This window comes from Arvicanthis niloticus, chromosome X (assembly GCF_011762505.2).
Source record: "Arvicanthis niloticus isolate mArvNil1 chromosome X, mArvNil1.pat.X, whole genome shotgun sequence".
Taxonomy (NCBI): domain Eukaryota; kingdom Metazoa; phylum Chordata; class Mammalia; order Rodentia; family Muridae; genus Arvicanthis; species Arvicanthis niloticus.
The window spans coordinates 52,659,538-52,687,028 of record NC_047679.1 but is presented as its reverse complement, the minus strand read 5'-3'; the positions used below and the strand labels follow the sequence as shown (position 1 = coordinate 52,687,028).

Below are 27,491 nucleotides of genomic sequence, written 5' to 3'. Positions count from 1 at the left end.
GAGATCAAAATGCTGAAGCAATGCAACAGGACTCAGTGCAGTGTGTTCCTCAGGCTTTGGAAAAATCTAATATAGAAAAGGCCTGTGGTCACATCTGGCTCTGCATCCTGAGATGAAACTTCAGTAAGTGAATGACACATATAACAAAAGCATTTAATCTTCTAGCTGGACCACATGACCATTCTGTTCAAAGGCAGTTAAAATCATGGAGTGTGCCAAACACCTCCTGATCCATCCAGGAGCTGCAGCATAGTATCGAAATAGCAGAGACTGACGCCCTCAGCTTTGCTAAGTGAGCTCCTTGCTTTCAATCTTGATAGTGTTTTGTACAGGATGGCCTCTGTACTAGTTTGTGAATACAAAGTAATTAATAAACACAGTTTACGTTTGTATTTATTTTTTATTCTGGACTTCTGTGCCCCACTTCCTCCTTGGTGCATTCCTTTAGAAAATCAATCTGTGGGAGGTATAAGAAAAGAGTGAATGAGTAATGGTTGAGAAGATAAAAGAAGAGCTCTTTGTATAGCACCCAGTTGGGGAGTTCTTGGTAGTTGACCTGTGATATGGAGAAGCATAGAGGTGTGATCAGACAAAACTTTTATGGTTGCACCAGAATGGAAGAGTTTATTCATAGGAATGAAGTCTTTGACTTGACAGTAGGATATAAAGTCCAGTGCACAGTGGAAGATGGAGCCATACTAAGGGCAGAGTGGGTTGTCCTTTGTAATAGAAAAGGCAGAGAGAATGATGGTAGATGCTGGTAGAGTCACGGGTTTGGTGGTGGAGAGATGGGCCAGTTCTCTTTCAGACTGTTTCTTTTTGGATACCAAGTAGTGAAGTCATTTCTAAAAGCAAAGGAGAGAAAGATAGATAAGGAGACATTTAGAGCCAAGAAAAGATAATGGCCAATGAAATAATTAAAAGGTTGGACTTCCTGTGGTACCTCAAAGAATCAAAAATATATGGCATGATATGCAGTAATCAGCTCTGATCATCTTATAAAGTGGCTCTGAGTGCTCTGGCCTTCTCCCTATTTCTCAAGCATGCTGATCATCCATGGCTGAAGCTCTTCACTACCTACATGGTCTTTTCGCTTTTAAACCCCTTCTCCATGGTCACTGCTTCACTGTAGTCAGGCCTTCATTCAGACGCCTGTCTCTCAGCTGTGCTGGCACACACCTGTCATCTTAGCACTCAGGCAACTAAGGCAGAAGGATTGGGAGCCAGAGGACAACCTGGGATATTTGAACAAACAAACAAGAATTTCAGAGACGCCTTCCCTACCACTCTATCTAAAACAGAAACCACTCTTTTTCTCACTTGCTATCTCCTTACTCTGCTTTTCTAAAAAAAAAAAAAAACAGCTTTGTTGAAGTACAATTGATATACAGGAAACCATATATATTCATTGTATCCAATTTGAGAAATTTGCAAACACTCATGGCATCATCGACACAATCAAGCTAATAAATGTATCAAATAGCTCCCATAGTTCCCTTTTGTCCTTTTTGTTGAGTGCACTCACACAAGCCTGAATGTGTGTGTGTGTGTGTGTGTGTGTGTGTGTGTGTGTGCAGGCACATGTGTATCTGAGTGGTAAGAACACTTGACATGAGATTTATTCTTTTTCGTTTCAAAAACATACTTATTTTTATTTTATGTGTATGAGTGTTGGCCTGCGTAAATGCATGTGTACCATGTACATGCTTGCTTGGGGAGGTCAGATGAGTGTCATATCGCATGGAACTGGAGTTACAGATGGTTATGAGCCTCCATGCAGGTGCTGGGAACTGAACCCACACCCTCTGGAAGACCAGTCAATGCTCCTACCCCTGAGCTATTTCTCCAGCCCCCCCCCCCCATTTACAACCTTTTACATTGCAGAACACCATAATGTCAGCTACAGGTTCAGGTATATAGTGCAGCAATTCCTAGAACTTATTCTTCTAGTACACCTGAAACTGTTGTGCTGGCTATACCTGAAATGAACTGCAATCCAGAAATGAAGGGCACACCTGATGTGGAACTTGAGACAGGAAGACAACATGACTTTGATCCACATCTTGAGGCCTGAAAACACTGGCTTTTGATGCAAGTCTTGAGGTGGGATGACACATGCTTTTGATCTGACACATCTTTAATCTAGATCTCGAGGCATAGTAGCCATGCTTGTAAAGATCTATAATAAAAAGGAATTTTAGAAAATCTTGGATCTAGGCATGGTGGTACTTGCCTTTAATATCAGCACTTAGGAGACAGAGGCATACAGATCTCTGAATTCTAGGTCAGTCTACAGAGCAAGTTCCAGGACAGCTAAGCTTAGGTAGTGAAGGAAACCATGGAGAACAGAAAGCTAGTGAAGATGTAATTGGATGAGGGGGCCATGCTCCAGCCCCAGCAAGTAGCAGAACTTAGCAGTTTCAGATACATCACCCTGGCTTTAGAGTCAAGGAGAAGGGCTTATGAAATCTTCTTCCTGTGTGTCAGGGGTGTCCCTGTTTGGAGGTCCAGACAGACCATTGCATGAAACTGTGAAGGTGAAGCCTGGGTTGCCTTGGAGACCCTAAGAGGTTAGAGATGCCAGAGCCATTGGGTATCTGCTGAGTAAAGCAGCTAACAGGAAATGGAGCCAGCCCAAGGAAAAGAACTGTGATGCAATCAACAAGGCCGAAGAGAATTGAGATCTGAAGAGCATTTTGACATCAGACATGGCGATACAGAGTTTGGAGTTTTCTCAGCAGGCTTTTGGTCTTGCTTTGGTCCAGTAGTTCTTCACTATGCTCCCTTTTGGAACAGTAATGTATATCCTGTGCCATTATGCACTCAAAATACGTATGTGATCTGTGTTTTGATTTCAATTGTATAGGGGATTATAGTGAAGGGACTGTATGAATCTCAGAAGAGACTTTGAACTTTAAACTTTTAAACATTGGTGAGACTGTGATAAACTATAGGAACTTTTGAAGTTGAACTAAATGCATTTTGTGTTATGTTATGGCTACAAGCCTATGGGGGCTAGGGACTAGAATGTGGTGGTTTCAATAGGTATGACCCCCTCCTTATAGACTTAGGTGTTTAATGCTTGACCCATAGGGAGTGTCACTATTAGGAGGTATGGCCTTGTTGTAGAAAATACGTCACTTTGAGGTTTCCTACACCTAGTGTGGCACAGGATCTCTTACTGGATACCTTTAGATCAAGATGTAGAAGTTTTGGCTCCTCCAGCAACATGTCTGTCTGCATGCTGCCATGCTTCCTGCCATAATGATAATGGACAAAACCTCTAAAATTGTAAGGCACCCCTGATATAAGAGTTTGCCTTTATAAGAGTTGAGTTGCTCTGGTCATGGTATCTCTTCACATCAATGGAAACCCTAACTAAGATAACTCTCTAGCTATTGAGAAACAACTCTACAGTTCTCTATTCTCTGCCCTGTACCTGCTGTCCTATTTCTTGATAAGATGACTTTGGCATCTTATAGATAACTTGTTTAAGTGTAATTCTGCTGTATTGTCTAATATACCTGGGACTTGCTTATTTCACTTAGAATAATTTTGTCATTTGTGACCACTGGACGTATTATTTACATGATCTCAAGTCTGTTTGCATATCAGGGGCTAAAAGAACCCTTATATCATCCCTAGCTACTATGGAGGTGTTGGGAGGGTCTTTATTTTGAAGACGTGGAATATTGCCAGGGACAGGTTGACTATTCTGCATCAAGGTTGCTTTTAAGAAAGTAAGGTCAGCTGTGAAGCAGAAAGGGAGCCTAATTGGCTTCCGTATCAGGTTCTCACGTGGATAGCAATCCTTCCTGATCCCCTGTCTCCGCGAGCAGTATTTATTAGTAAAGACTATCAGACAGCCTGCAATTCACAAAACTGAAGCAGTGAGTGGAGCAGGCAAGTAGCAGAGATAGCATCTTTTGTTACTGATGAGTAATGGCTCTAGGTAGAAGTGTATAAGTTATCAAACTTGTTTATCAGGGAGGGAAAAGATAGACATCAATGTCAGGTCATGACTCTTGTACCTCCAGGGCATTTCTACAGTCTCAAAAATAATATAGTGTTGAAGATCTCATGTCTAGATGAAATGGAATAAAAGAAAAAAAGAGAAAAGAAAAGATGACTAACCTGCCTAAAGGGAATCTAGCAAATCTTACGCTAACTACTTCATCCTCTCTAAGAACTTTGAGACCTGGTGTCTATAGAGTGTTTCAACTAAGTGGCAAAGACTACTTCATTCAAACCACTTGGGCATAGCCACAGAGGAACCAGGGCACTTGGAGGAAGAAGGGATCTGCCCGCAGAGATGCAGCGAGGTCTTGGAATCTCCTTTTGATCACATTTCAGCCATATTCAGTATGTATTACTGGGTAACAAACAAATGATCCCCCAAATCAAGATATCTTCACAAACCATTTTATGGGTCAAAAATTAATAGCAGCTTAGCTGGAAAGTTATGACTCTTGCTACTTGCATGTTGGAGTAAGGATTTTGGCAAGGGCTATATTGAATGGCACTGGAGGATCTGCTTTAATGATGGCCCAGCCACATGGGTGTTGCCAGGAAGCCCCGGCCCTTCACAATGTGGACATCCACAAATTACTCAAATGTTATTATGGCATAGTAAAAATCTTATCCCAAGATGTGATGGCAAGTGTTTTGGAAGGTAGTGACAGAAACATCAAGAATTCTATAGCGGTCTAGGTTATAGAATAAAATCCTATCTCAAACAAACCACCACCACCATGACAAAGAACAACAATAACAAAAACAACAACACTTATCCTAGAGTGAAACACCTAATGCAGAATACAGAGCAGCCTACATGGCAATCTTTATGACCTATTCTCTGGAATCACAGTTAAACAGGTCACTCAGCCTGTCTTTAGCACATTCATCAGAAGAAAGATGTTACAGCTGCTCACTTCCAAGTGGGGAGAAGTCAACATTGCCCTGTGATGGGAGAACTAGGAAGGAAAGTTCTACCATCACAGCAGCAGTTCAAAGCTCAGGTTCTCATCATCGCCGGCAAGGCACACCCACACACACACATGGAGAGCTGGGCATAGAGGAACACATGGAATCTCAGCATCGGAGAGGATGGCCTTGAGTTAAAGGTCAGCCAGAACTATATGGTGAGATCTCGCCTTAGAAAAAAGACTGGGGATGTAGTTCAGTTGCCTAGAATATACAAGACCCTGGACTTCACTTCCACAATCCCCAAATGATGAGTCAGGCACAAAAAAAAAATAAAGGAAGGAAGGAAGGAAGGAAGGAAGGAAGGAAGGAAGGAAGGAAGGAAGGACGAACCACTACCGTGCGGCTGGAAAGAAGAGCTATTGTTGCTCTTGCAGAGGACCTGGCTTCAGTGCCCACCACCCACATCAGATGGCTCAGAACTGCCCATGAGTCCAGTTCTGGAGGATCTGATGCCTCCTTCTGGCTTCTGTGGGCACCCAGCATATGTGGCATGCATAGTCACACATGAAAAAAAATAAAGTACTTTTTAAACGATTGCAGAAACAATTCTGAACACTCTGGGGAAATATGGAGAGTTCCTGGATCAGGTTGTACTCCTCCTGCATAGAAATAATTAGCCATGGCGCCTGATTCTGGCCCCTGGGCTCTTAGGTATATCTTCTGGCTCATCTTTCATTTCCAAGCAAAAGAGCATCAGTGTTTGCCACAGCATGTGATTATTTAAGCTTTAGTCTCTTGTTTTACACAGTCTCTATCCATTTTAGTCCATGCTGGAACAATTTCCTAAGTATAGTTGTCTTTAAAACTCTGTGAATCACATTAAGGTTTATTCCATTACACCAAAGCTTCACTAAAAAAAAAAAAATACCTTTGAGCTAAGTCCCTCTACACCTGAGGCTTTGGCAGATACCGCTGAGGAATAATGCCCTTAAGCTTCTTAAGTACCTGACTGATTTGAGTCTTAGAGTCACAACCTTGGATGCTCTTATGGTTTTAGTGGTCAAGATTTTACAGTCAGACCTTTGGCTTTAGTTTTAGACCACACCTTCCTGAAAGTGATGTTTGTTTCAAAGCCATTTCTTATTTTAGCACTGTTCCCAATGTGGAGGATCTAGGGATGAATCTTTAGAGCCCCATCTTAACGGTCCTCCATGCATGTTCTCTCTGTCCTTGCACATTTTGCTATCTGTAGCACCTTGTATGCAGCTGACTGGACGTTTCTCTAGCTGGATCATCCATCTCATCAGACACATTTTCTACTTTCTAAAAAGTTTCAGCTAACATCGGTAACTAAGTAGCACAGCAGTTCTTTGTTTTCCAATGCCCCCTGCTGTTTTTAAATTACCACAGTCTCTCTTTCTCCCTGAAGTTACAGCCAGAGAAGCTCTACAGAGTCCTCTAATCTAAATAGGGAAAAAGTAAGGTTCATAGAAACCGTTTTCATTAAGACACTATAATAATTTTCATGGCTCCGTAGAGCCAGGTGGGGTGGTTTCATGCCTGTGACTTCAGCATTCAGGAGCTATAGGCAGGAGTCCAGACCAGCCTACACCACAGAGCAAGACCCTGCCACAAAGCAACAACAACAGAAGAAAATAAGCAACAACAAAACCCAAACCACAAACAAAGTCTGTAGAGCTTTCAACTCGGGTATGACTGAAGGTTGCCCAGAGCAGATAGGAAAAGTCAGATGATGCCAGGTACTTAAAGAGTAACTCTTGGCAACAGTCCTTGTCCTCTCCCCCATAAGATAGCTCTTTAATACAAATTGCCAATTTCGCCAGATGTGGGTCTCTACACCAAGTATTTTACATACATCAGCCTAGTTGAGACTCATGAAACTGCAGTAAAGGTTTGTATCCTTTCTTATCGGTTTTAGTTTTTTCAGTCTAGTTGTTACCTCGCTCCCAGTGTGCCCTCCCACAATTCCTCATCCCATTCCTCCTCCCAACTGTTTATAAGAGGATATATCTCCCCCAACTCCCCTCCAGACCTCCCCACTCCCTGGGGCCGAAAGTCTCCCGAAGATCAGAAGATCAGGCACATCTTCTCCCACTGAGGCTAGGCCGGGCAGTCCTCTGCTGTATAGGTGTCAGGGGGCCCTCAGATCAGCTGCCTAGTTGGTGGCTCAGCATCTGAGAGATCTCAAGGCTCCAGGTTAGTTGAGACTCTGTCTTCCCATGAGGTCACCCTCCTCCTCAGCTTCTTCCAGCCTTTCCCTAATTCAACCATAGGGGTCTCTGACTTCAGTCCAATGGTTGGGTGTAAGTATCTGCACATATCTCAGTCAGCTGCTTGTTGGGTCTCTCAGAGGACAGCCATGCTAGGCTCCTGTCTGTAAGCACACTATAGCATCAGTAATACTGTCAGGCCTTGCCTTGGGGCCTCCCCTTGACCTGGATTCCAATTTGGGCCTGTCACTGGACCTCCTTTCTTTAAGGCTCTTCTCCATTTTTGTCGTTGCAGTTCTTTCAGACAGGAACAATTCCGGGTCAGTGTTTTTGACTATGGGATGGCAACCCCATTCCTCACTTGATACCCTCCCTGTCTTTCTACTGGACTTGGACTCTACAAGTTCCCTCTCCTCACTGTAGGGCATTTCATCTAAAGTCCCTCCCTCTGAGTCCCAGGTCTCTGGTACATTCTAGAGGGTCCCTGTCAACCCCCATTCCCAGGTTGCATATTTCCATTCATTCTACTGGCCCTCAGGGTTTCTCTCTTGTTCCCCACCCCCATACCTGACCATGTTTAACTTTTCCCCTCCCCCTCCCCTATCCCATCCAGATCCCTCCTTCTGCCCCTTCCCCCATAATTGCTTTCTTCTCCTTCTCAAGTGGGATTGAGGCATCCTCACTTTGGCCCTTCTGCTGGTTAACCTTCTGGAGTTCAGTGGATTGTATCCTAGATAGTCTATACTTTTTGTCTAATATCCACTTATTAGTGAGTACATACCATGCATGTCCTTTTGGGTCTGGGATATCTCACTCAGGATGGTATTTTCTAGTTCCATCCATTTGCCTGCAAAATTCATGTTCTTAATAGCTGAATAGTATTCCATTGTGTAATCGAACCACATTTTCTGTATCCATTATTCTGTTGTGGGATATTTGAGTTGTTTCCAGTTTTTGTCACAGATGAAGCTGCTATGAACATAGCGGAGCACGTGCCCCTATGGCACCAAAAGATGCATGGTAGGGCATCTTTTGGGTATATGCCCAAGAGTGGTATAGCTGCGTCTTCAGGTAAATCTATTTCCCATTTCCAGCGTTGTTGAACCAGTTTGTAATTGATTTCATATGTACAGAATATATGGCTCAAAAGAAGTATGGTGATACAAAAATGGCCCCCATAAACTCATAGAGACTGGCATTATTGGATATGTGACCTTGTTGGAGGAAGTGTGTCACTGCGGGATGGGCTTTGCTACCTGTGGCTCTGGATGTAGATCTCAGCTACCTGTACACACACACACACACACACACACACACACACACACACACACACTTTTACCCCTCCAAGTTCTCCGATTATTCCCCCCTACTTTTCCCTCCCAACTTAAATTTATTTTTACGCTTATTGTGTTGGTGTGTACATGGATGTGTGTGGGATGTGTGTCCCATGTCCTGCATGTGGAGGTCAGATGATAACTTTCAGAAATCAGTTGTCTCCCTCTATCATATGGGGCCCAGGGACCAAATTTGAGTCTTTAGGCTTTGGCATCAAACACCTTTACCCACTGAACCATCTTAACAGCTTATCACGTAGAAACACAGTTTAAAGACGCAGAGGCACAGAGAGGTGATGTGACTTGCTCAAAAATGGTCCTGTGTGATTCTGAAACCTGGGGCCACACCAGTGAGCCATCAGACTTTTGACAACCTTGTGTCATAGCTCACTCATCATCCCCACATTGAACTATCCTAGAGATTTGCCAAGGGAATATAAGTAGGTCTTCAGGAAATAATAATCCAGATGTTATATTGTCAGTAACTGGAAAAGGCTGCACTTGTGACTGTGAGTACACCACTGTGTTTGTTACATTTACTGATTTAATGATTTGCTGGGGATACCAGGGATTGAACTGGGACCTTCTGCAAACTAGGTCAGCTTCTGTACCACAGAACCACCTACTCCATACACACACATCCTATTACTGTCATTAAAAAAAAAAAAAAAAAAAAAAAAAAACTTACTAAGGATTAGGACTACAACTTAGTGGTGGAGTGCTCACTGAGCTCATATAAGTCCTGGGGCTCCAATTCCAGCATCCCAAAGAACCAAACAAACACTCCTTTGTAGTGAGCCGCTGTTTCAGTGGCTACACGTTTGCATTTCCAAGATTGGCCCTGGCCGCATGTTTCGCCAGATGTAAACATTTAGCTGCGCAGTTGCTAGGCAGATAGGCTTCCTTAGTCACTGCCAATCCCGAGGCATATTGGGTGGTGAGCGAACAGCCAATCAAAAGTGAATAAGTCACTCTAGATTGTACTTAAGCGGGACCCCTTCCTCAGCTCTCCCCTTCCGCGTCTCTCCACGTTTCTCCACGTGGGTGATAAAGATTAAAAAGCCTCGTTTACAGTAACTACCTGATCTCTGCGTCTCGTGATTTCTCCGCGGATGCAAAGCTCTAGGGGGGGGCACGTTAGACTCCTTAAGATGATTGGCAGTCATCTCAGAACCAAACACAGGAATCTCAGCCTGCTGTCTCACTGAGTGCAGTTCTGAAAGCTGATAGATTTGAAGAGTCTAGAAAAGCAGAGAAGTGGGAGGATTAGGAAAGATTGGAATTCAAAGTACTCACCACTTCTCTTGTTTTCTTCTTTTTGCTTTCTCACTCCCTGGTACTGCAGATCCCATGCAGCCCTGTGTATCAGTGCCAGGAGCAGCACCTTTATCCCTTAGGAGGCAAAAGGAAAACTCCAGAGGAAATGCCAGTAGCATTTTGACATCACTTTGTCCTCATGCAACTTAGCTAAAAATCGAGCAGTTTCATGAAGTAGACGGCAGAACAGGCTTCTTGAGGTCCCTGCTTTCTGGATGAAGCAGCCAGAGTACGCCTGAAAAGAACGAGTCAGGAAGCTCAAGAGGAGATCTTTAAAGGTGGTCATGGACCCTTACACTTATACTTCAAGCAGAAGGTGCATGGATTTGACTCAAACTAACATAAACAGATTTTTAAATTTAATACCTATTAATACTAATATTAAAATACTATGGTGGGTTTGGATGTTGCCGTGCATGCATACAGTAGGTGCTAAACAAATTCAATGTCTGCTTCTCCATCTTTAACCCACCCTGTACCTTTTAAGTCGTTAGTAATATCTCAAGAGTACTTTTTGAATTTTCACATATGAAAGAACATGTGGTACTTGCCTTTCATTGTCTAGCAAGATTGGAAGGAAAAGAACACTGCAAAGTCTCACATTGGCCACTGGGTGGCGCCAGCCTGGGCAGCTTTGAATAGTGCAGCTGTTGTCGAAAACAATGGTCCCAGAGACTGCAGCCCACTTGCAGGTCAGAATCTACCTGCCCAATTGCTTTGTGGAACCAAAAACTACAAATGTACTCTTTAAAGTTTAAAAAGGTAATAATATTATTTAAAATATTCAGGATACTTTCCGAAATTACTGGGTATATGACTAACCTTAACATACAAGGGGAAAAAAAATCCAAAGATATCAATACCGCAATAGTACAATTCTTGCAAATCTGACAAAAAATAATTTACTATGAGTCCTTTAAAATCTATTTTAACCATATATAAAGGCATTAAAGGTGAACTATTATAAGGAAACTATGCTGCTTTAATAAATGTTATATTGTGAAATGCAATAATTAATTTGTTTGTAGATAGGGTTTTGTGACCCAGGCTAGCCTCAAACTGTGATCCTTCTACCCCAGCTTCTCCAGTACCTAGCATTACACCTCCTTAATGACATGGTTCTTTCTTCAGTATTTTATTGGTGTGTATTCCTTGTAGTGTTGGATTTCATATAGACAATTTCTTTCAAGTATATCATGTGTGCCCTCTCCCATTCTTTCCTTTAAACCCCTCCTCCCCTACTTCTCTCTTCCTTTTTTTTTTTATTTTTTAATAATTTATTTATTTTATGTAAGTACACTGTAGCTGTCTTCAGACACCCATATGAGTGCATCAGATCTCATTATGGATGGTTGTGAGCTACCATGTGGTTGCTGGGATTTGAACTCATGACCTCTGGAAGAGCAGTCAGTGCTCTTAACCACTGAGCCATCTCACCAGCCCTACTTCTCTCTTCCTGCTGGTCTCCTCCTTTCCCCTAGTCTTGTCTTTCTGCCATATATATATATATATATATATATATATATATATATATATTCATAGTTTTACCTATCTATAAAGAATACCAGGGTTCATAAGTGAGAGAAAAGATATTTGTCTTTCTTTCACCTGATTTTGTTTAATATGATCCTCAGTTGCCCCCTTTCCACCTGTCCATTGATATATCCCTAGGCTGATTCTATAACTTGGGTCTATGGATAGCAGCATTATGATTGTGCATGTGACCTACATCTGTGATCTGACCATCACGTATATACCCAGAAGTAAAGTCATATAGTAATTATATTATTAGTGCTTTTTTTTTTAAAAAAAGGAACCTCCATAGTTTTTTTCCCTTAGTAGTTGGATCAAGTGACACCATTTTAACAAAACAAAGCTAAATATGTACAGAATGAACAACATACTACAACTTAAAATAAAGACAGGCTTAGCAATAGTGCCACATTGAGTAATATTGAAGCCCGGGGCAAGGGCAAATCAAGTCCTGCCATCTAAAACATACAGAGAAAGAAAAACAGACATTAACAGAATCTCAAACAATAGCGGGACAAGGCTGAAATCCCTAACACTCTTGCCTTTAGACTCTCAGAAGAAAAGGGTGAAATGAAGGAATTTTTTTGGGAAAGGCAATAGTTAAAAAATTTTCAAAACTTGGTGCAAGTGAAACCTACAGGTTCCCCAGCACTTGGGAGACTGAAGTAGAATGATCAGAAATTTGAGGTCAGCCCAGAGACCTTGTCTCAAAAGAAGGGGATGGGGGCTAAGGTATGTTTCAGTAGTAGAGTGCTTGCCTAGCATGAACAAGGCCCTGGCTCTGATTGATCTATAGAGCTGGAAATGAAATGCCACCACCCTTCCAGAGCCTTTTGAAGGGTGTGCAGTGGCTCACTGGAGAAGCGGGATGTAAGAAGCCGCGGTTGGCGGTGATATATTCGCCATTCCAAGATGGCGAGGGCATCCTGTCTTCCCACTAGTAAACAACTGACTGCGCAGGTGCAAAAGGCAAAAAGCGCGCCAAATCACTACCCACCCCGGGGCATATTATGGGTAATGAGTGAACAGCCAATCAGAAGTGAACACGTCACTCTAGGGTGTATATAAGCAGTGCCTCTTCCAGTCTTTCCGTCTTTCCGCTTCTGCTTGTACAAGAATAAAGCCTCGCTGTGGTAACCACCCGAACACCGCCTCATGTGTCCCTTTTCTCGGGCGGAGGGGACACGGAGGGGCTCGGAACAGCGGGATCTCAAGTTCAAGGCCAATCTAGTGTCTTAGCTGGACAACTTTATTGTCAAACCTCAGCAAGCATCCGTGCCTAAATACCTAAGAATGTTATGAAACAGCATCAATGGGAGAAAACAGAGCTGAAATCAACCAGAGAATGGGGTGCATTCCTTACAGAAGCATACCGGTTACACAACTTAGTTTCTTATCAGAGAACAAGAAGGGCAGAATATCCAAAAGTGCTAATAAAAGATGACCATCATTTTTGAGTTGTTTCTTAGGTGGAAATAAGGTTTAGAAATTAAGTAAAACTATTCTCATGCATATGCTACAACTGAAACTAAGAAAACCCATTGCCAGCAGATACATGTTCTTCACACAAAATTGAAATTTTGCTAGAAATATGAACCACCAAAAATGAAAGACCGGTGGGTCCATGCTTAGCAAGACCATCGGTCTATCTCCAGTAAAGTGTGGTGGCCTATGACTGTAACCCCAACACACAGAAGGCTGAGGCAGGTCTGTGCATTTGAGGAGAGCCTGGGCTAAACAATGAGACTCTGTTTCACAAAAGGGGAAAAAAGCTAGAAAGTAATGAAAGGGAAAGTGAAACCAAACACCAGTCTTAAAGTCTCAATGATTCAGTCCTAGGTCAGTCATCAAGTTTTAGATAGCTCTGGGGTCGAAGGAACTGTAGAGAGGAAGAATGTCTTGAAAATCGGTCTCAACTCAGAGCAGCAGTAGGCTCCTGCACAGGACTGGCTCCATCAACATTCCATTGTGGATTGGAGGGTCTCATAAAGCTTTACCCATCTGTCAAGAGTTATCCTCTCCTTTAACCACTGGTAACATCCACTGTATGCTCATGGAAGCAACCCCAGTTAAATGGAACACACACATACAAAAAGATTTGGAAGTAGGAGGGAGGCTTGTTAAGAGGAAGAGTTTGGTGGGAGGAGAAAGGGGGGTAAGTGAGGAAGGATAATGTCGGGGGATATGATCAAAGTGCATCATGGGCGTGTACAACTTTGAAAGATTTTAAAATAAAAAGAGAACCCTATTTCCAAAATTGGGTGCATTTATAAGGGTGGGAATGTAGCTCCAATGGTGGAGGGCTTGCCTAGCACCTGTGGTGAACTCAGTCTAAAGCCTGACAGTCCCCACTACCTAGAAAAAGTTAATTGATTTAAGAGAAGCACTGTGATGAAGAGTATCTGCTGCCAATGAATATCCAGTCCCTAACAGCAGCACTCCAACTTGATTTAGGGCAGTAATGCACAGTCAAGTGTGCATTTCTTAGCCTGTCTCTGGATCTAGAGATGCCCCGGATAATCTCTTTAGCAAATAGAAACTGTCAGTCTTCTACAAAGGTAGCTGACAGATAACTCAGTCACTCAAAGCTGCCTGTCTTCTATGTCTAAACTGCTGTGTGAGTACAATGAATTGGGCTCCTGCAGCAATCTTGGCCCATGTCACATTTAGGAAGGAAACTGAAAATGGCATGAAGAATTTTGAAATCTGGATTCTAGATGATATCAAGGAACTACCAGTAGTAACTTTCCATCTTTACAGTTTTTTTTTAAAATTATGTGTATGATTGCTCTGTATATATGTATGTCCACCATGTACATACCTGTGAGTAGGGATGTCAGAAGAGGGGTTTGGATCCCCTAAAACCGGAGTTATAGGTTGTTAGTCACCACGTGGGTGCTGAGAATCAAACCAAGTCATTTGCAATAGCAACAAGTGCTCTTAAGTATGTAGCCATCTCTCCAGACCTAGACTTTTTAAAAATGAGCTATAAGCCTTTATTTTACTTAGTCAACTGTTTCTGGCTTTTCTATTACATGTAGCTCATATTCAACTAATTCTAGCTGAATTGCTTTCCAGAGCCAGGTAGGCTTGGCTTCAAGAAGAGGCTTTATCTAAATTTAGTACTTGTGTGGCCTTGGGTGTGGCATGTTGGTGCTTCAACATGCTTTGGACTAATATGAAGTGCTCCATGAAAGCATATATGAAATGTGCAGCACAATCTCTCCATTGACACCAGAGAGCTTTCTTCTTTCCACAGATTGCCAAGTAACTGGTTTCATGGGCCACTTTCACAAAATAACGAAAATGTCTTTTCTGTGGGCTCCCAGTCATCATGACTTTTAAGTGTCAACAATATACTTAAATGTATCTATTGACCTGTCTTTTCTCCCGTCTTTTACTATAGCCAAAAGCTTGAATCAGAACATCCTCCTGATGAGTTAACTTTGTGGTTACATGCCTTGTAATCTCAATACTTAGGAGGCCAAGGCAAAGAATGCTAGTCTGTTATGTGGTAAGACCCTGCCTCAAAAAGCCAAGGGCTCAGTGGTACAGCACTTGCTTAGTATGCACAAAGCCCTGGGTGTGGCCCTCAGCACTGTAAGATGGTAACAGCCTTACAGAAATAAGTGTTAGATGAAGATAACCCGTGAAATCCATGGTGGATTGTTTAAACTTTACCATTTAGACTTACAATTCTTCACTCTTGTCCTTCAGCACTGTTCTCATCAAGACATTCAAAATACCATGTTCCTTCAACACTAATGACACCTGTAAACCAGGACTACACTACCCTGCAGGCTTGTATTTGCAGTCATCCAAAAAAGATCACCACTTTGATACCCAGAGGCAGTACCTACTCAGCTGTTCTCAGAAGCATGCAGTCTTCTAGGCTTCAAATTATAAACACAGGGACATTCCCCTACCCCTAATCCAATTAATCTCCATGTCCTCATATATTGTTTAAAGCCACTTTCAGCAAGATACTCCACTGAAGGCATTCTCCTTCCTGGCACAGCAAACTCTACCTTTAAACTTCCTTAGTTTCCAATTATTTGCTGCAAGAAACCTTTACTCAGCTTGTCCCAGCTGTTCTTATGAGCTTGGCACTGTATTTGACTACAAAAATGTTGTGAATAGAGGAGATACAATGTATTAAGGCCCAATACAGAGCTTGGCGTACCATATTTGCTCAATAAATTTGACTTTCCTTTTAAACTTGTTCCACACAATTCTACATATTTGATATCACCTGCCATGAATATAGTGCAAATATTTCTGTGCCTTTAGTACAAAGGCAGACACAAATTTACCCCTAATGTATTTATTGGCACATATAACATCCACAAACCATTTTACAGGTTTCTTTGCACAGGTTTATTGCTCATAGGAAAGATCAGGATTAGAGTACCAAAGAAGACCAGAAATGAACAAGCTTTATTAAGGCAAAATCTTTATTCTCACCACATCTATCCAAATAGAAAGGCATTCAGTTCTTGAATGACTTTAATCTTAAGTCTTAGAAATAGACCCAGTTCCCTATGTGGTATACGTGAAACGGAATTTTTAGTAGTAGTTTGATTCTTCAAGCTTAAAGAAAAATAGATTGTGTATGTGAAGAGAGGAAAGGGGGGTTTCAAGGAGGAGTAAGGGCAGCAAACTTATGTCTAAGTCTGCCTGCTTTGTGTGCTCAGATGCCAGAGTTCATTACTCTGGGGAAAAAACAGACATATCTACCTCCAGTCAGTTCTATGGTGCAAAGGTGAGTAAGAGGGGACATACCCTGGGAAGGAATGTGTTCATTCTGTGTGCCTAACAGTGCAATACAAACTGCATTTCATCTAATGTGTTCTTACCAGGAATTCACTTGCATGCATCAATACATGACCTTGGGCAATTACATTTCTGCGCCTAAACTTTCTACTGTAAAATGAAAATTATAGCACTTTATATTAAAGAGTGGTGGAAACAGAGCAAGTATTGAGAATAGTACCTGGCCAGATGGATAGAAAGTAGACTGGCAGTTGACAGGGACTGAAGGTGAATAGAGAACAGGAATGACTTGTTTCTCTGCACAGTGATAAAGACAGACATTCTCAAATTAGATAGTGGTAATGGTTGGGTAATTCTGTGAAGATAGTAAGTATTGCTGAATTGTACACTTTGAAAGGATGAATTTTTGTGGTAAAGTGTACTTTAATATAGCTATTACAAATTTTTTAAATTAGAATAGTAAACTGATATACAGTAAATGCCCAATAACTGTTAGTTATTAATAATCACAAATTATTTCAGTTCTATATAACAAAAGCACACAGAATCTAGAGAAGGATTTCTAATTTACATACATGGATTCATCAACATTCACAATTTACTTCCATTCAACCATCATAGAAACCAACAGTCTAGTTAAAGATCACTTCAGCGCTCAAACCATACTAGCACGCACAACTTGATGGTACCCAAAAATATCAACCGACAAATTTTCATTTTCATGTCCAGGAAAAACCAGTCAGCTCAAATGCAGTAAGTCAACAGATTATATTATATCTCCAAGTATAGGCTTATTAGCCTTCTATCACATTTTTGAGGGTACTATTTATAAAAGACAGAATCAACAGTGATATGCTTATCAGTCTCATGCTATGTAACTTTGCCCAACAAAAGATCCCATAATGAAAAGATCAAATTCAACTTACATAACTTTGAAGCCAAAACCAAACAAAGCACACATACAAAAACCCTTAAAATTTGATGATTTTTAAGAAACATAGAGAACATTCAAATACGTTGTCATCATTAGAGTTTTGTAACCTGAACCCCAATTAAATCAAGTTTTTACTCTTCCTATTGCTAAGACATGTAAAACAGTGTCATGGTCTCAGATGTAGAAGCAGCAGGTGATCATCCAAGTTGGCTGTGATACCCATGCACATTCTGCAGGGATACTCAAAAGCTTGGAATTCACCAGAAGCATGAATTACGCCATCTTAGAACAGGAGTTCCTTTCCTGGATGCTTCTGCCCCTCCAGTCCCCCTTTCTATAATCAACCATGTGCCTTTGCAGCAAACCAGGAAAAGCTATATTACAACTTCCAGAGTCAGGACTTCACTTGTCACAGAAACCAAGAGATTTTTTCATATATTAAAAATACTTACATCCCTTGATCATTTAATTCCAGAAAAAAGTGACTAGGCCTCCAGTTTATCCACTTTTTTGGCAATGGAAAAGATTGAACCTAGAGTACTGTGAATGCCTGGCAAAGGCACTATCACTGAACTACAGCCTCAGGCCTACGTTCCCACTTTAAGTCATATAAAAACCATTCATCAAATCACCCAAGAGCAACAGATTAACACACACAGGAGCAAGCTGCCTTATGTCCAATGTGTTTAACCCTCCAAAACCCTTCTGGTTTGTGGCCTTAGGAATTTCAGAGTAAATGTTTCACCTGAGTAAAATCCAGTAAAGACTAAATTTGAGAAGTATGGTTACTTCATTATTATAATTACTTGGGCAGATTACAAAACAATTTAGGAAAGATATTTGAATGGAAAGTTTAAAATTTTCAGATACTGGAAAGAAATATTTTATGACAAATTTCAAATATTAGGGTTAAAGTTTTCTTTTTTAAATATTCATTTTATTTATATGGGTACACTGTAGCTGTCTTCAGACACACCAGAAAAGGACATCAGATGGCTGTGAGCCACCATGTGGTTGCTTGGAATTGAACTCAGGACCTCTGGAAGAGCAGTCAGTGATCTTAACCGCTGAGCCATCTCTCCAGTCCAGTTTTAAAGTTTTCAAGATTGAAATACCAGATTTATCCTCACAGGGTTTATAATTTAAAAGATAAATTACAATGAATTCAAATATACCCCCAAACCACTAGACAAGGTTGGGACAGAGGATAAACTCAGTAATTTAATGCTTTGTAACTCATCCCATGAACCCATTTGGCCTAGTGCTCATTTGGTTACTCTGAGAATGAGAAAAATTATGTTTTTAGAATCATATATTTATATGAAGGTAGTCTTTAAATACAAAAATCAATAAATATTTAAATTCTATGATAAAACACATGGACTAAGAAGTTTCTATCTTTACAAGTAACTGCATATTTACAATGAATGTTTTCTGACTCCTGATCTTCATCTATTAGAGTTCTTCAATATGAAACATACAGAAGGTATCAGTTCTTACTATGTTACAGGAGTCCTGTTTAGCTGAAAATCAGCCTGCCTTAGCTGTTCTGTTCCCTGAAAAGCCTTCACTCTTGTGCATAAATATCTGAGAGTACAGGTAGATGCACATGTGCAAAATGTGCATATCTAAAGGGAAGCTAACTAGCTTTACAAATGAAGTCTAAAACACACAAAACAAATTGCTATTCCCTACCCACTGCCACCAACTACAAAAAAATCCATATATATAATGGGAAAAAAAACCCCCGCTGAGCCCACTATGGAAAGGCAGCAGCTGTAAACTTTAACTAACCCTTCATCATGTATGTAAGCATCCTTCCATTATCGAGCCTTCAAAGCACAAGATCTCTATGTCCATTTGGTTAAATGCACGCTTCTGATGTAGCCTCCTTTCTAGTCTGAGGCCAAGTTGTACAAAATAGGTTCTTTTAGATATGCTATATCTAAGCTATACCTTAAAGGAAGGTGCCCACATGACAATACACATTACAAACGATAAACCTAGATTTCTGAAATCCTCTACTATTTAGAAATGCTCAAACATTAAACCGTCAAGAACTTCAGTCAAAGGGAAGTTACATGTTTGACTGCTATCATTGTATGAAAGATTAAAACTAGAATGTTAGCTGAGGTACTGTTACACATGACAGAACGGTAGGTATACAAAAATATTTTAAAAGCTGATTCTTTAGATGTTATTTGCTTAAAAACAAATGACAAACCAAGTATAGCTGTACCTCTGATGAAAATCTGAAAATTAGTTAACACGTTTTCTCTTCCCACATCTATAAGCCTAACCTCTTGTTGTTGCCCTCTCGAGTTTGGGGGAGAAAAGAAATGGATACAGACTGTTGTTTATGAAAAGAGGCATATTCTAATAGTCATAAGGCAATGTGTTTAAGAGCTGCACCTGAACAAATATTCTCTAAGCTGAAGATGGTCACCAACTCTTTGTAATTTGTAGAGTGGATCCACTTGCTCGAGTCACTGGTTGTCACACAAATAGCTTCATCATGCCTTAAGGAGGCATGTTACTATGTATGGTATACACAAGTATTTGAAAATAATAACGGAGGAAATGACAGCCTTGAAAATATCAGTTTCTTATATAAATGACAACGGTGGTATGTGGCTCCCTTTTAATACCCAACAACTGAACAAGAGTGGGGGAAGCTGTTGTTGATAACCATTATCTTTCAGGTGAGCCTTCAGTTCATTGGTATTGAATGTGTGTATCCAGACTTATGGAGTGAATGTGAGTATCATCCAACTGATAACAAAGTAGAATAAAAAGACAGGATACACTGCCAGGGCTTTTCGGTTTGGAGGCTGGCTGTCAGCAAGGAATGCTGTTGATGCTAAAGAAAACAAAAAGGAGTATTTAGTATAGTCATATTTTCAGAACTACTAATATTTACTAAACTCCAATGTGATTGGCATAATCTAGATTATAGGAATACACTAAAAGTTCAGCTTTATCTGGGGCTCCTCAGAGAATAATACAAGTTCAGTTATAGGGCAGGAGCATGTGGCTTGGTGGTAGAGCACTTGTTTAGAATGGACAAGGTCCTAGGTTCCATCTGCAACAACACACATAAGCAGAGTTCACTAATGACTTACCACACCCCAGGGCAGCTTCTTTCATATACTAAAGCTTCAAAAGTTTTTGGCTATTTTGGATGCAAATCCTTCTTAAGCAGGTTTCTTAACCTATTCTAGAAAGACACTGAGTTATGCTTAGCAGGTTTAAATATGAGTAAGGTTATTTGCTCCTATGCTAAATGTTTCAAACTGCTTCCTTCTTTTTTGTGAGTTAATGGGGGAGACTGGTCTGTTTGTTACTGCCACTATTGGCATTGTTTTTTCAAACAAGGTCTTGATGTTTAATTCACTGACCTTGAACATACCATGTAGCCAAAGTTGACTTTGAACTCATAATACTCCTGCTACCTCTCCAGTGGGACTATAGGGACCATAGGCCTGCAACGCATCAGCTCTCTTTAAGTGCTATCATTCTATTCATCCAATAAAAGCCTACTCATCTTCTTACTCATTAAGAATACCCCTTATAGGCTGGACAGAGTGGTGCAGGCCTGTAATCCCAACAATTTGGGAGGCAAAGGCAGGAGGATCATGGGTTCAAGGCCAATCTGAATGACACAGAGATTCTGTCTCAAACAATGTGGTTATAGACATCTTTTTATTTTGTTTTGTTCTGTGGTGTAGAGGCTTGAGCCCAGGGCCCATAAACGCTGTACCATGAGGACTACTATATTCCCAGCCTTGTCATAAAATTTTCATTCTGAGACAGGGTTTGCTAAGCTGCCCAGGCTGCCTTGAACTTGCAATCTTCTTGCCTCAAGTCTGCAAAGTAGCTGGGATTGTAAGTGCACACCACCATACCTAGTGACTGCACAGATAGCCAGCTCACAAAATGTGGACATCATCACCTTTAATACTTACTTAGAACAGAGGATTCTATGGCTACTACTTTCATTTGACAGTAGAATTTCATTGTTCATAATCGGCTCTTTTTTTTAACCCGTGGTCTTATGTTATCTTGGTTGTTTATGTTCCCTTACTCACCTATCACAGACCAAGCGAACATCACCAACACCACAAAAAGCCGAACCATGAAGTTTATTGGTCCCTGCCCTGCCAAAAGCAGCAGGCGGCAGATCAGCATTGCAATGTTCAAAGGAAGTATGCAGTATCCTAATACACAGAGACTCTGAAAAAAAGAACTACAAACACATATTCACAGATCATAAGTGTCGTTGAGTAGTATCAAGACATAGCCCATTGTACAGGTATCTTATAGACATTCTACGCACCACTGCCTCCTTCCTGCTAGCCTATCCATACCTTTGCCCTAATGGTAATTTCATGAGTCTAGTCTCTTTTATCATATACTTTCATCTTCTCTATACCCTTCCTGTTCCCGTTAGGCACCATAAATGTCAATTTTCTACTATCAAATAATCTACTCTAATTCCTAGAAGTATTCCACTGACTCTATAATGTAGTTCTTAATCTATTCTAGTTAGAGATCAATTTGAAAATGTGTTGTACCATAGGTTTTGTCTGTAAGTTCAAAATTTAAAGAGAAAATCTGAAGCTTATCAGTGAACTTTAAATTTTATTTCAATTTAGTTTTAAAAGAACTTTTTATTTGGTCCTTAAGTCATTAAAAAAAAAAAAAAAGCAAAATAGTACAGTCTTTCTAAAATCTACCGTGTGATACCTAGCAAACAGGAAAAAGGTTCATATGATACTCACATGTTTCCACCAAGAAGTTTGGAATTTAGCGTGATGGTAACTGCTCCGAACCAGATGATAACGAATACTTCTGCGAACTCTGGGCTGCCTCCGTCATTCTCCACATCTATGGAACTTTTCTGTAACATCCTAAGAAAACAGTATGAAAACTAGTATAAAACTACCTTTTATACAAAGCCTCACAGGCATGCATTCTCACCAGACTGCTGTAGTATATCTCATTTGAACATCAGTATTTACTCTGTACTGTAATGTGTACTTTTTATAAGGAAAATTTATAAGAATCTGGCCAGACTTCCTTAGTTAAAACTCCAAATGCTGAGGACTATAAGGAGTGTTGCACTTTGACCTTTCTGGAGAGTTTAACTGGCTTACTCAAAGTCTCTCTGTCCAAGCAGAAGTTATTGAACTTAAGGGCCAAAGCTCACAAGCATGAGATTTTTGTTGTTGTTCATAAAACATGTAAAATAGTTTTAAATTTAGTTTGACAGTATTTTTAAGTTGAAATGCTTCATCTAAGACTATGCATTTCTGAAGATGGTTTTGGTGATATGTATCAATCCCAACACTGGGAAGATGGAGCCAGAAAATTCTTGAGTTAGAAGAAAAGAATGCAATTGTCTGGTGAGGATAATCTCAGTGGTAGTGGGTCTACCTAGCATGTATGAAGCCCTAGGTTACATTCCCAAGCAAAACAAAAAGGAATCTGTACTTATGTAAAAAGTGAGATTTTTTTTTTCACACCTGACCTCCATTCCAACAACACCATCAGGTGTAGCTGGCAGGGCAAGAAGGGCTTGTCAGTTATCAAATCAGTATTCTGGGGGCTTAGGTTACTTTTCTAGCTGTTAGCAGATCTGAATGATGGTCTGTTTGCTTGCTTGCTTGCTTGTTTTTCTTTTACTTCTTTCAGTTTAAATTCTTTTTTATTGGATATTTTATTTATTTACATTTCAGATGCTATCACCTTTCCCCATTTCCCCTCCCTAGAAACCCCCTATCCCATCCTCCCTCCTTCTTTTTGCTTTTATACCACTTTAATACACGCAAGTATTAAGGTCAGTTCTAGGTTGAGGAACTAGCAATACAATAGATGCAAATAGTCAAGGAACAAGCAAGACAATAAACACAAATAGTCAAAGAACTGCTTGCTTGTTTTTTAACCAAGGTATAGTTGTGTGGCCTAGGCTAAGCCTCTATCTAACCTGTCATCTTCTTGCCTCAGCTTCTTGAGTGCCAGGGTTATAGGCATCATGCTCAGCTATGAACTTGTAATTCATGCATTAAGGTTTTAGAGCACATGCTCAATAATAGAAAGTCTTTACACTTATTTAGTTGCTGATTTTTAAAAATCAGTATATATATTTTTCCTAAAGGACTTTGCTTTGAAACTGAGTAAATACTGAATATTGTGCATCTAAAAATTTAATAGATGTAAAATGTTTTGAATTCTGAACTTAGAATACTTAGACTTGGTATGTTTTTCCTGAAAAATAATAATTAAAAAGGTCCATAATCTCATATTACATAGGATAAAGAAGTTAATCTATTAAGTCTTGTCTGGTTATGCTGTCTTCTAGTATGTGGAGGAGTTTGTATTCTATGGTTGTGTGTATTCTATTCCAAATCCTGAGCATTGGGTGCATTCTTTGTTTTCTGGAATCCCTATCACTTGAGTATAGTCGAGTGGAAAGAATATTAACTAATCTGGGAGGCAGGGGACCCAACACTGATGCTATCCAACTAGTTCTATCACTAGACATGTCAAGTGAGTTCATTTTTGGCCTACAGTTGTCTCTGCAAATAAGTGTAGTGAAACTACATAAGCTCTAAGGTTAATCTTTTAAAACTCAGCAATATATATTTTTTCAAGAGCTCTTAACAATTATCCTTTCAAGGCACAGAACCAATTTCCTTGATAAGTACAAGAAAAGTAATACTATATTATGATCTAAATGAGTATACGATAAATTTACATTTTAAGTTATGGTGTGGTGGCGCATACTTGAAACACTAGAACTCAGAAGTCGGTCCAGGAAAAGCACAAGTCTGAAGCCAGCCTGGGCTACATAGAAAGTTCCAGTGGGCTGGGCTACAGAGTACAACTCTTATCAAAAATAAAAGAGGTCCTAAAGGCCTAGTCAATTTTTTCCCTTAATTCTGGAACTCCATGAAAACAAAGTAGCTCAAATGAGGAAGGAAGTGGAAATACTTACAATGCAAGTGTCACACAAAGTATCAATGGGCCCCACAAATCCCCTACAATGAAAGGAAAGACAGGATGCTAAGAAAACATATGCCATATTTTCCATCTTTACCTAATTACTTACCTTCCACTCAGAATCCTAGCAGCAAGTTTTACCTAAGCCTTCCCAACCTTTCTGTTTCCCTCCCTGACTTCACATATCCTTTAAAGTTTGTTCTCTTCATGTGTCATAAATTACTCTATCTTCATCTAATCCCTGTTCCAGCACATTAAAAGCTATGGACAATCTGTTCCCCATATGGACATAATATTCAAGTAAGATATTCTGCCTGTGGCTTCAGGGCCTGGAGAGAATCTCAATCACCTCAAATTCCTAACTATAGCCAAATCACATTACTAAATTCAACTATGAGCATTTTCTAAGGTTATATTATTGGGGAACTTCATATAATGAGCCAGGTCTTTCAGCTTCTAAAATCCTGTTATAAATTTCTGCCAAAAATTTCATTTATATAACTGTTTATTCCTGTAAAACAGCATCAGCTTTATTACTTTTGCCTTTGCTTTATAAAGCAGAAACTACAAGACATCAATGGTTTGAAACAAATCCTTAAAAACCTCATATACTCACAGTCTCTTAACAGAGCATTACTTTTCCTTGGATACAAAACGTGCATAAATTTCCTTCCCACAGCTTTTAGATCTCGCATCTGAAAGACAAAAATAACTCCATGTACTGTGATGATCAAAGTACCAGAAAGTCCCCTCTGTTTGCCAACTAACAACTCACTCACAGGAGGAATCTTAAATTTCAGTAGAAGAAATATATTAAAAATCAAAGAACCATGCTGGAGAGATGGCTCAGAGGTTAAGAGCACTGACTGCTCTTCCAGAGGTCCTGAGTTCAAGTCCCAGCAACCACATGGTGACTCACAACCATCTGTAATGGGATCTGATGCCCTCTTCTGGTGTGTCTGAAGACAGCAATGTCTGAAGACAGCAACACATAAAATAAATAAATAAATCTTGAAAAAAAGAATTAAAAAAAAATCAAACAAAACTATTTCAAAGTGTTAGTGCCTATTTACTCCCATAACACCGAAGCAGTCTCTCAACTAGTGTAACTTACAATGGTCTGACGAACGGATTCATTTAGTGTGGAGCTGTCACATTCTTGAGCACGAGCTCTTGCAGGAATAGTAATCTCTCCTTCTATGGGGATGTCCTGTGAAATTGACACATCGGACAACCCTTCGAACTGAGAAAAGATGGAGGGAAAGAAAATTAAGTTATAGCTGCAAAATGTTTCAGAAACATCACCATTTTCTAGAGTTGGGCCTGGATATTTGGTAGAATATAATGAAAAAAATATTGACAGTAAATGCCAGACACTTGCCTTGAAAGATTTAGTTTCTTTCCAGCATGAGTTCCAGGCCAGCCTAGTTAACACAGTAAGCTGCTGTCTATACATGCCTACATACATACATTCATGCATATAAACATGCATATATACTTATACACACCAGAGACATCACAAAAGGGCGAACAGTCTGGGGAAAAGAGAAACTAAAACCAGCTAGGTAACCTTAACTATGTCACAGTAGGCATAATGTTTACATTAGTTTATATACTTTTCATTATTTGATAAGCTTCTTCATTTTCCAAAAGACTAAACTGGGGTTTAGAGAGATTTTACTCAGGGTCACAACTGATCCATAAGATGACCCAAATCCATAAGATGACAACCCTTCAGTGCTGGGGACTGGACCTAAAGGGTCTTACATATGCAAAGCAATCAATTTACCACTGAGCTACATCACCAGACTCAATACACTCCTTTAAAGTTTCATTCCTGGTGCCTAAAAGATTGCCTAAAACACTCTAGACGCTCGATAAATAATTTTTTTTTTTTGCAGAAGAGATGAACAAATAGAGCTAGTAAGCAGCAAAGTTGGGACTTGAATCAAGTTCCCTTGCCTCTCAGTTCACTTCTCTACTGTTACGCTGCCAATTTAAAACAGAAGAAATGAAGTCATTTATTGAGCAAACACTATATAAGCAAATACTGTTTGCAAGGAAGAACGTCAGGGCATAACAATGACTTCCTTATACTTCTCCACTCATGACTATATTAGGGACTTCATAAAGTTACCTCATTTTATCTTCCTGAAAACTCTTAAAGGCAGGTATCTTCATTTCCATGTAAGAGACAAAAACACCCTTCATTGAAATGAAGTGCTCAAACTTACACAAGCTTCAGTGTGCATGGACTCTAGCTCACATGGGTTTAACTGTAAAGCCTGGATTCTTAAACAGTATTGCGTTCTTAAACAGTTCTTAACACTCTTAGTAACACATATATGTCATGAAGGGGGATGGCAAGCACCTGGAAATAATAATTAGCCTACTAGAGTCACTGAACAAGTAAAGGTTCAGGTTACAACCAATAAAACGACAACATCCTGCGGGAAGCAGTTTCATTACTTCTGTAGTACTTCACAATGACCGGTGACAAGCCTTGATAAAATGACAGTGATAGAAGATACTTCAGAAACCACTCCAAACTCGGCATTTAACTCAATGTCAAGGAATCCCGAGAGTGTGGAAGGGCGGAAGAGATTCACAGAAAGACACAGGAGAGCGAACGGAAGGGAAAGGCTGAAGGAACAGGTGTAGTGCTAACTGATTGTAGAAGCAAGGGCCTGCACGGCCAAGAAGCTCCAGCTCTCAGACCTCGACGCGTTCCCGACTTCTTTACCGGGAGCTCTGCCTCACCCTCAGTCCCTGCTGTCACAGTACTCTAACTCACCAGGGGCTTAGATGACGCTGCCTCCTGTTCTCCCGGAGAGTCCTCCGCTTCCGCCATCTTGAGAAACCTCCGTCTGTTCCCCTCCCATGCGTCTTTGCGAAACCTGAGACGTGGAGACCGTGGCTGGTCAACGCGCTGTCGCGTGGAGACGACGTCACCACAGGCGCCTGAGGCTGGCTGCTGCAGTGCACGGCTGGCTTTTGTGGTCCGGTAGCCTCTGAACTCGAGACCGAGCTCCTCTTTGCTCACTTTAGGGGGGCCCGGTATCGATAGGCGGCGTTCCGCCTTTTACCCCACTAAGAGCGCAGGCTAGACTCTCCGAAACGCCCAGCGGTGCCCCAAGTTCCAACCAAACTTAGCGGGGCCCCGCGGCACACAGCCGAACCCAATTGAGCCCAGTGACGCACAGCCGAACCTAATCGAGCCCAGAGGCTCCAGACGAACTCAGCCGAGCCCCGCTGCGCACGGCCGAACCCAGCGGCTCCAGCCAAACTTAGCCGAGCCCAGTGGCATTGAGCCAAGCCCAGAGGCGCACAGCCTAGCTGAACTTAGCGGAGCTTAGCGGAACCTAGCGGTGCACAGCCAAACACAATCGAGCCCAGAGGTGCACAGCCGAACCTAGCCAAACACAGCTGAGCCCAGCAACG

General features: G+C 40.8%; 1 protein-coding gene and 1 long non-coding RNA gene across 2 annotated transcripts; both read right to left on the bottom strand.

Annotated features, from left to right (window-relative positions):
• Nucleotides 1-380: 380 nt before the first annotated feature.
• On the bottom strand, nt 381-11,009 carry LOC143435497 (uncharacterized). The gene is made up of 2 exons (XR_013105861.1): nt 9,573-11,009; nt 381-845 (listed from the first exon to the last, which is right to left on the bottom strand). It is a non-coding gene; the product is annotated as an uncharacterized LOC143435497 (long non-coding RNA).
• Nucleotides 11,010-15,777: 4,768 nt separating this feature from the next.
• Nucleotides 15,778-27,126, bottom strand: Yipf6 (Yip1 domain family member 6). Its single transcript, XM_034485326.2, has 7 exons — nt 26,845-27,126; nt 25,165-25,293; nt 24,667-24,745; nt 24,046-24,088; nt 21,830-21,958; nt 21,137-21,294; nt 15,778-19,908 (listed from the first exon to the last, which is right to left on the bottom strand). The coding sequence occupies exons 1-7, from the start codon at nt 26,899-26,901 to the stop codon at nt 19,793-19,795; spliced, it is 711 nt and encodes a 236-aa protein (XP_034341217.1). The 5' UTR covers nt 26,902-27,126; the 3' UTR covers nt 15,778-19,792.
• Nucleotides 27,127-27,491: the final 365 nt, after the last annotated feature.

Bases quoted from the DNA above. Each gene is read 5' to 3' on its own strand.
- Yipf6 (XM_034485326.2), bottom strand. From the start codon at position 26,901: ATGGCGGAAGCGGAGGACTCTCCGGGAGAACAGGAGGCAGCGTCATCT. The intron at 21,959-24,045 runs GTAAGTATTTCC...CTGTTTTCTTAG, and splicing joins CTTTGTGTGACACTTGCATT to GATGTTACAGAAAAGTTCCA. The intron at 21,295-21,829 runs GTGAGTATCATA...ATGTGTTTGTAG, and splicing joins AAACTTCTTGGTGGAAACAT to TTCTTTTTTTCAGAGTCTCT.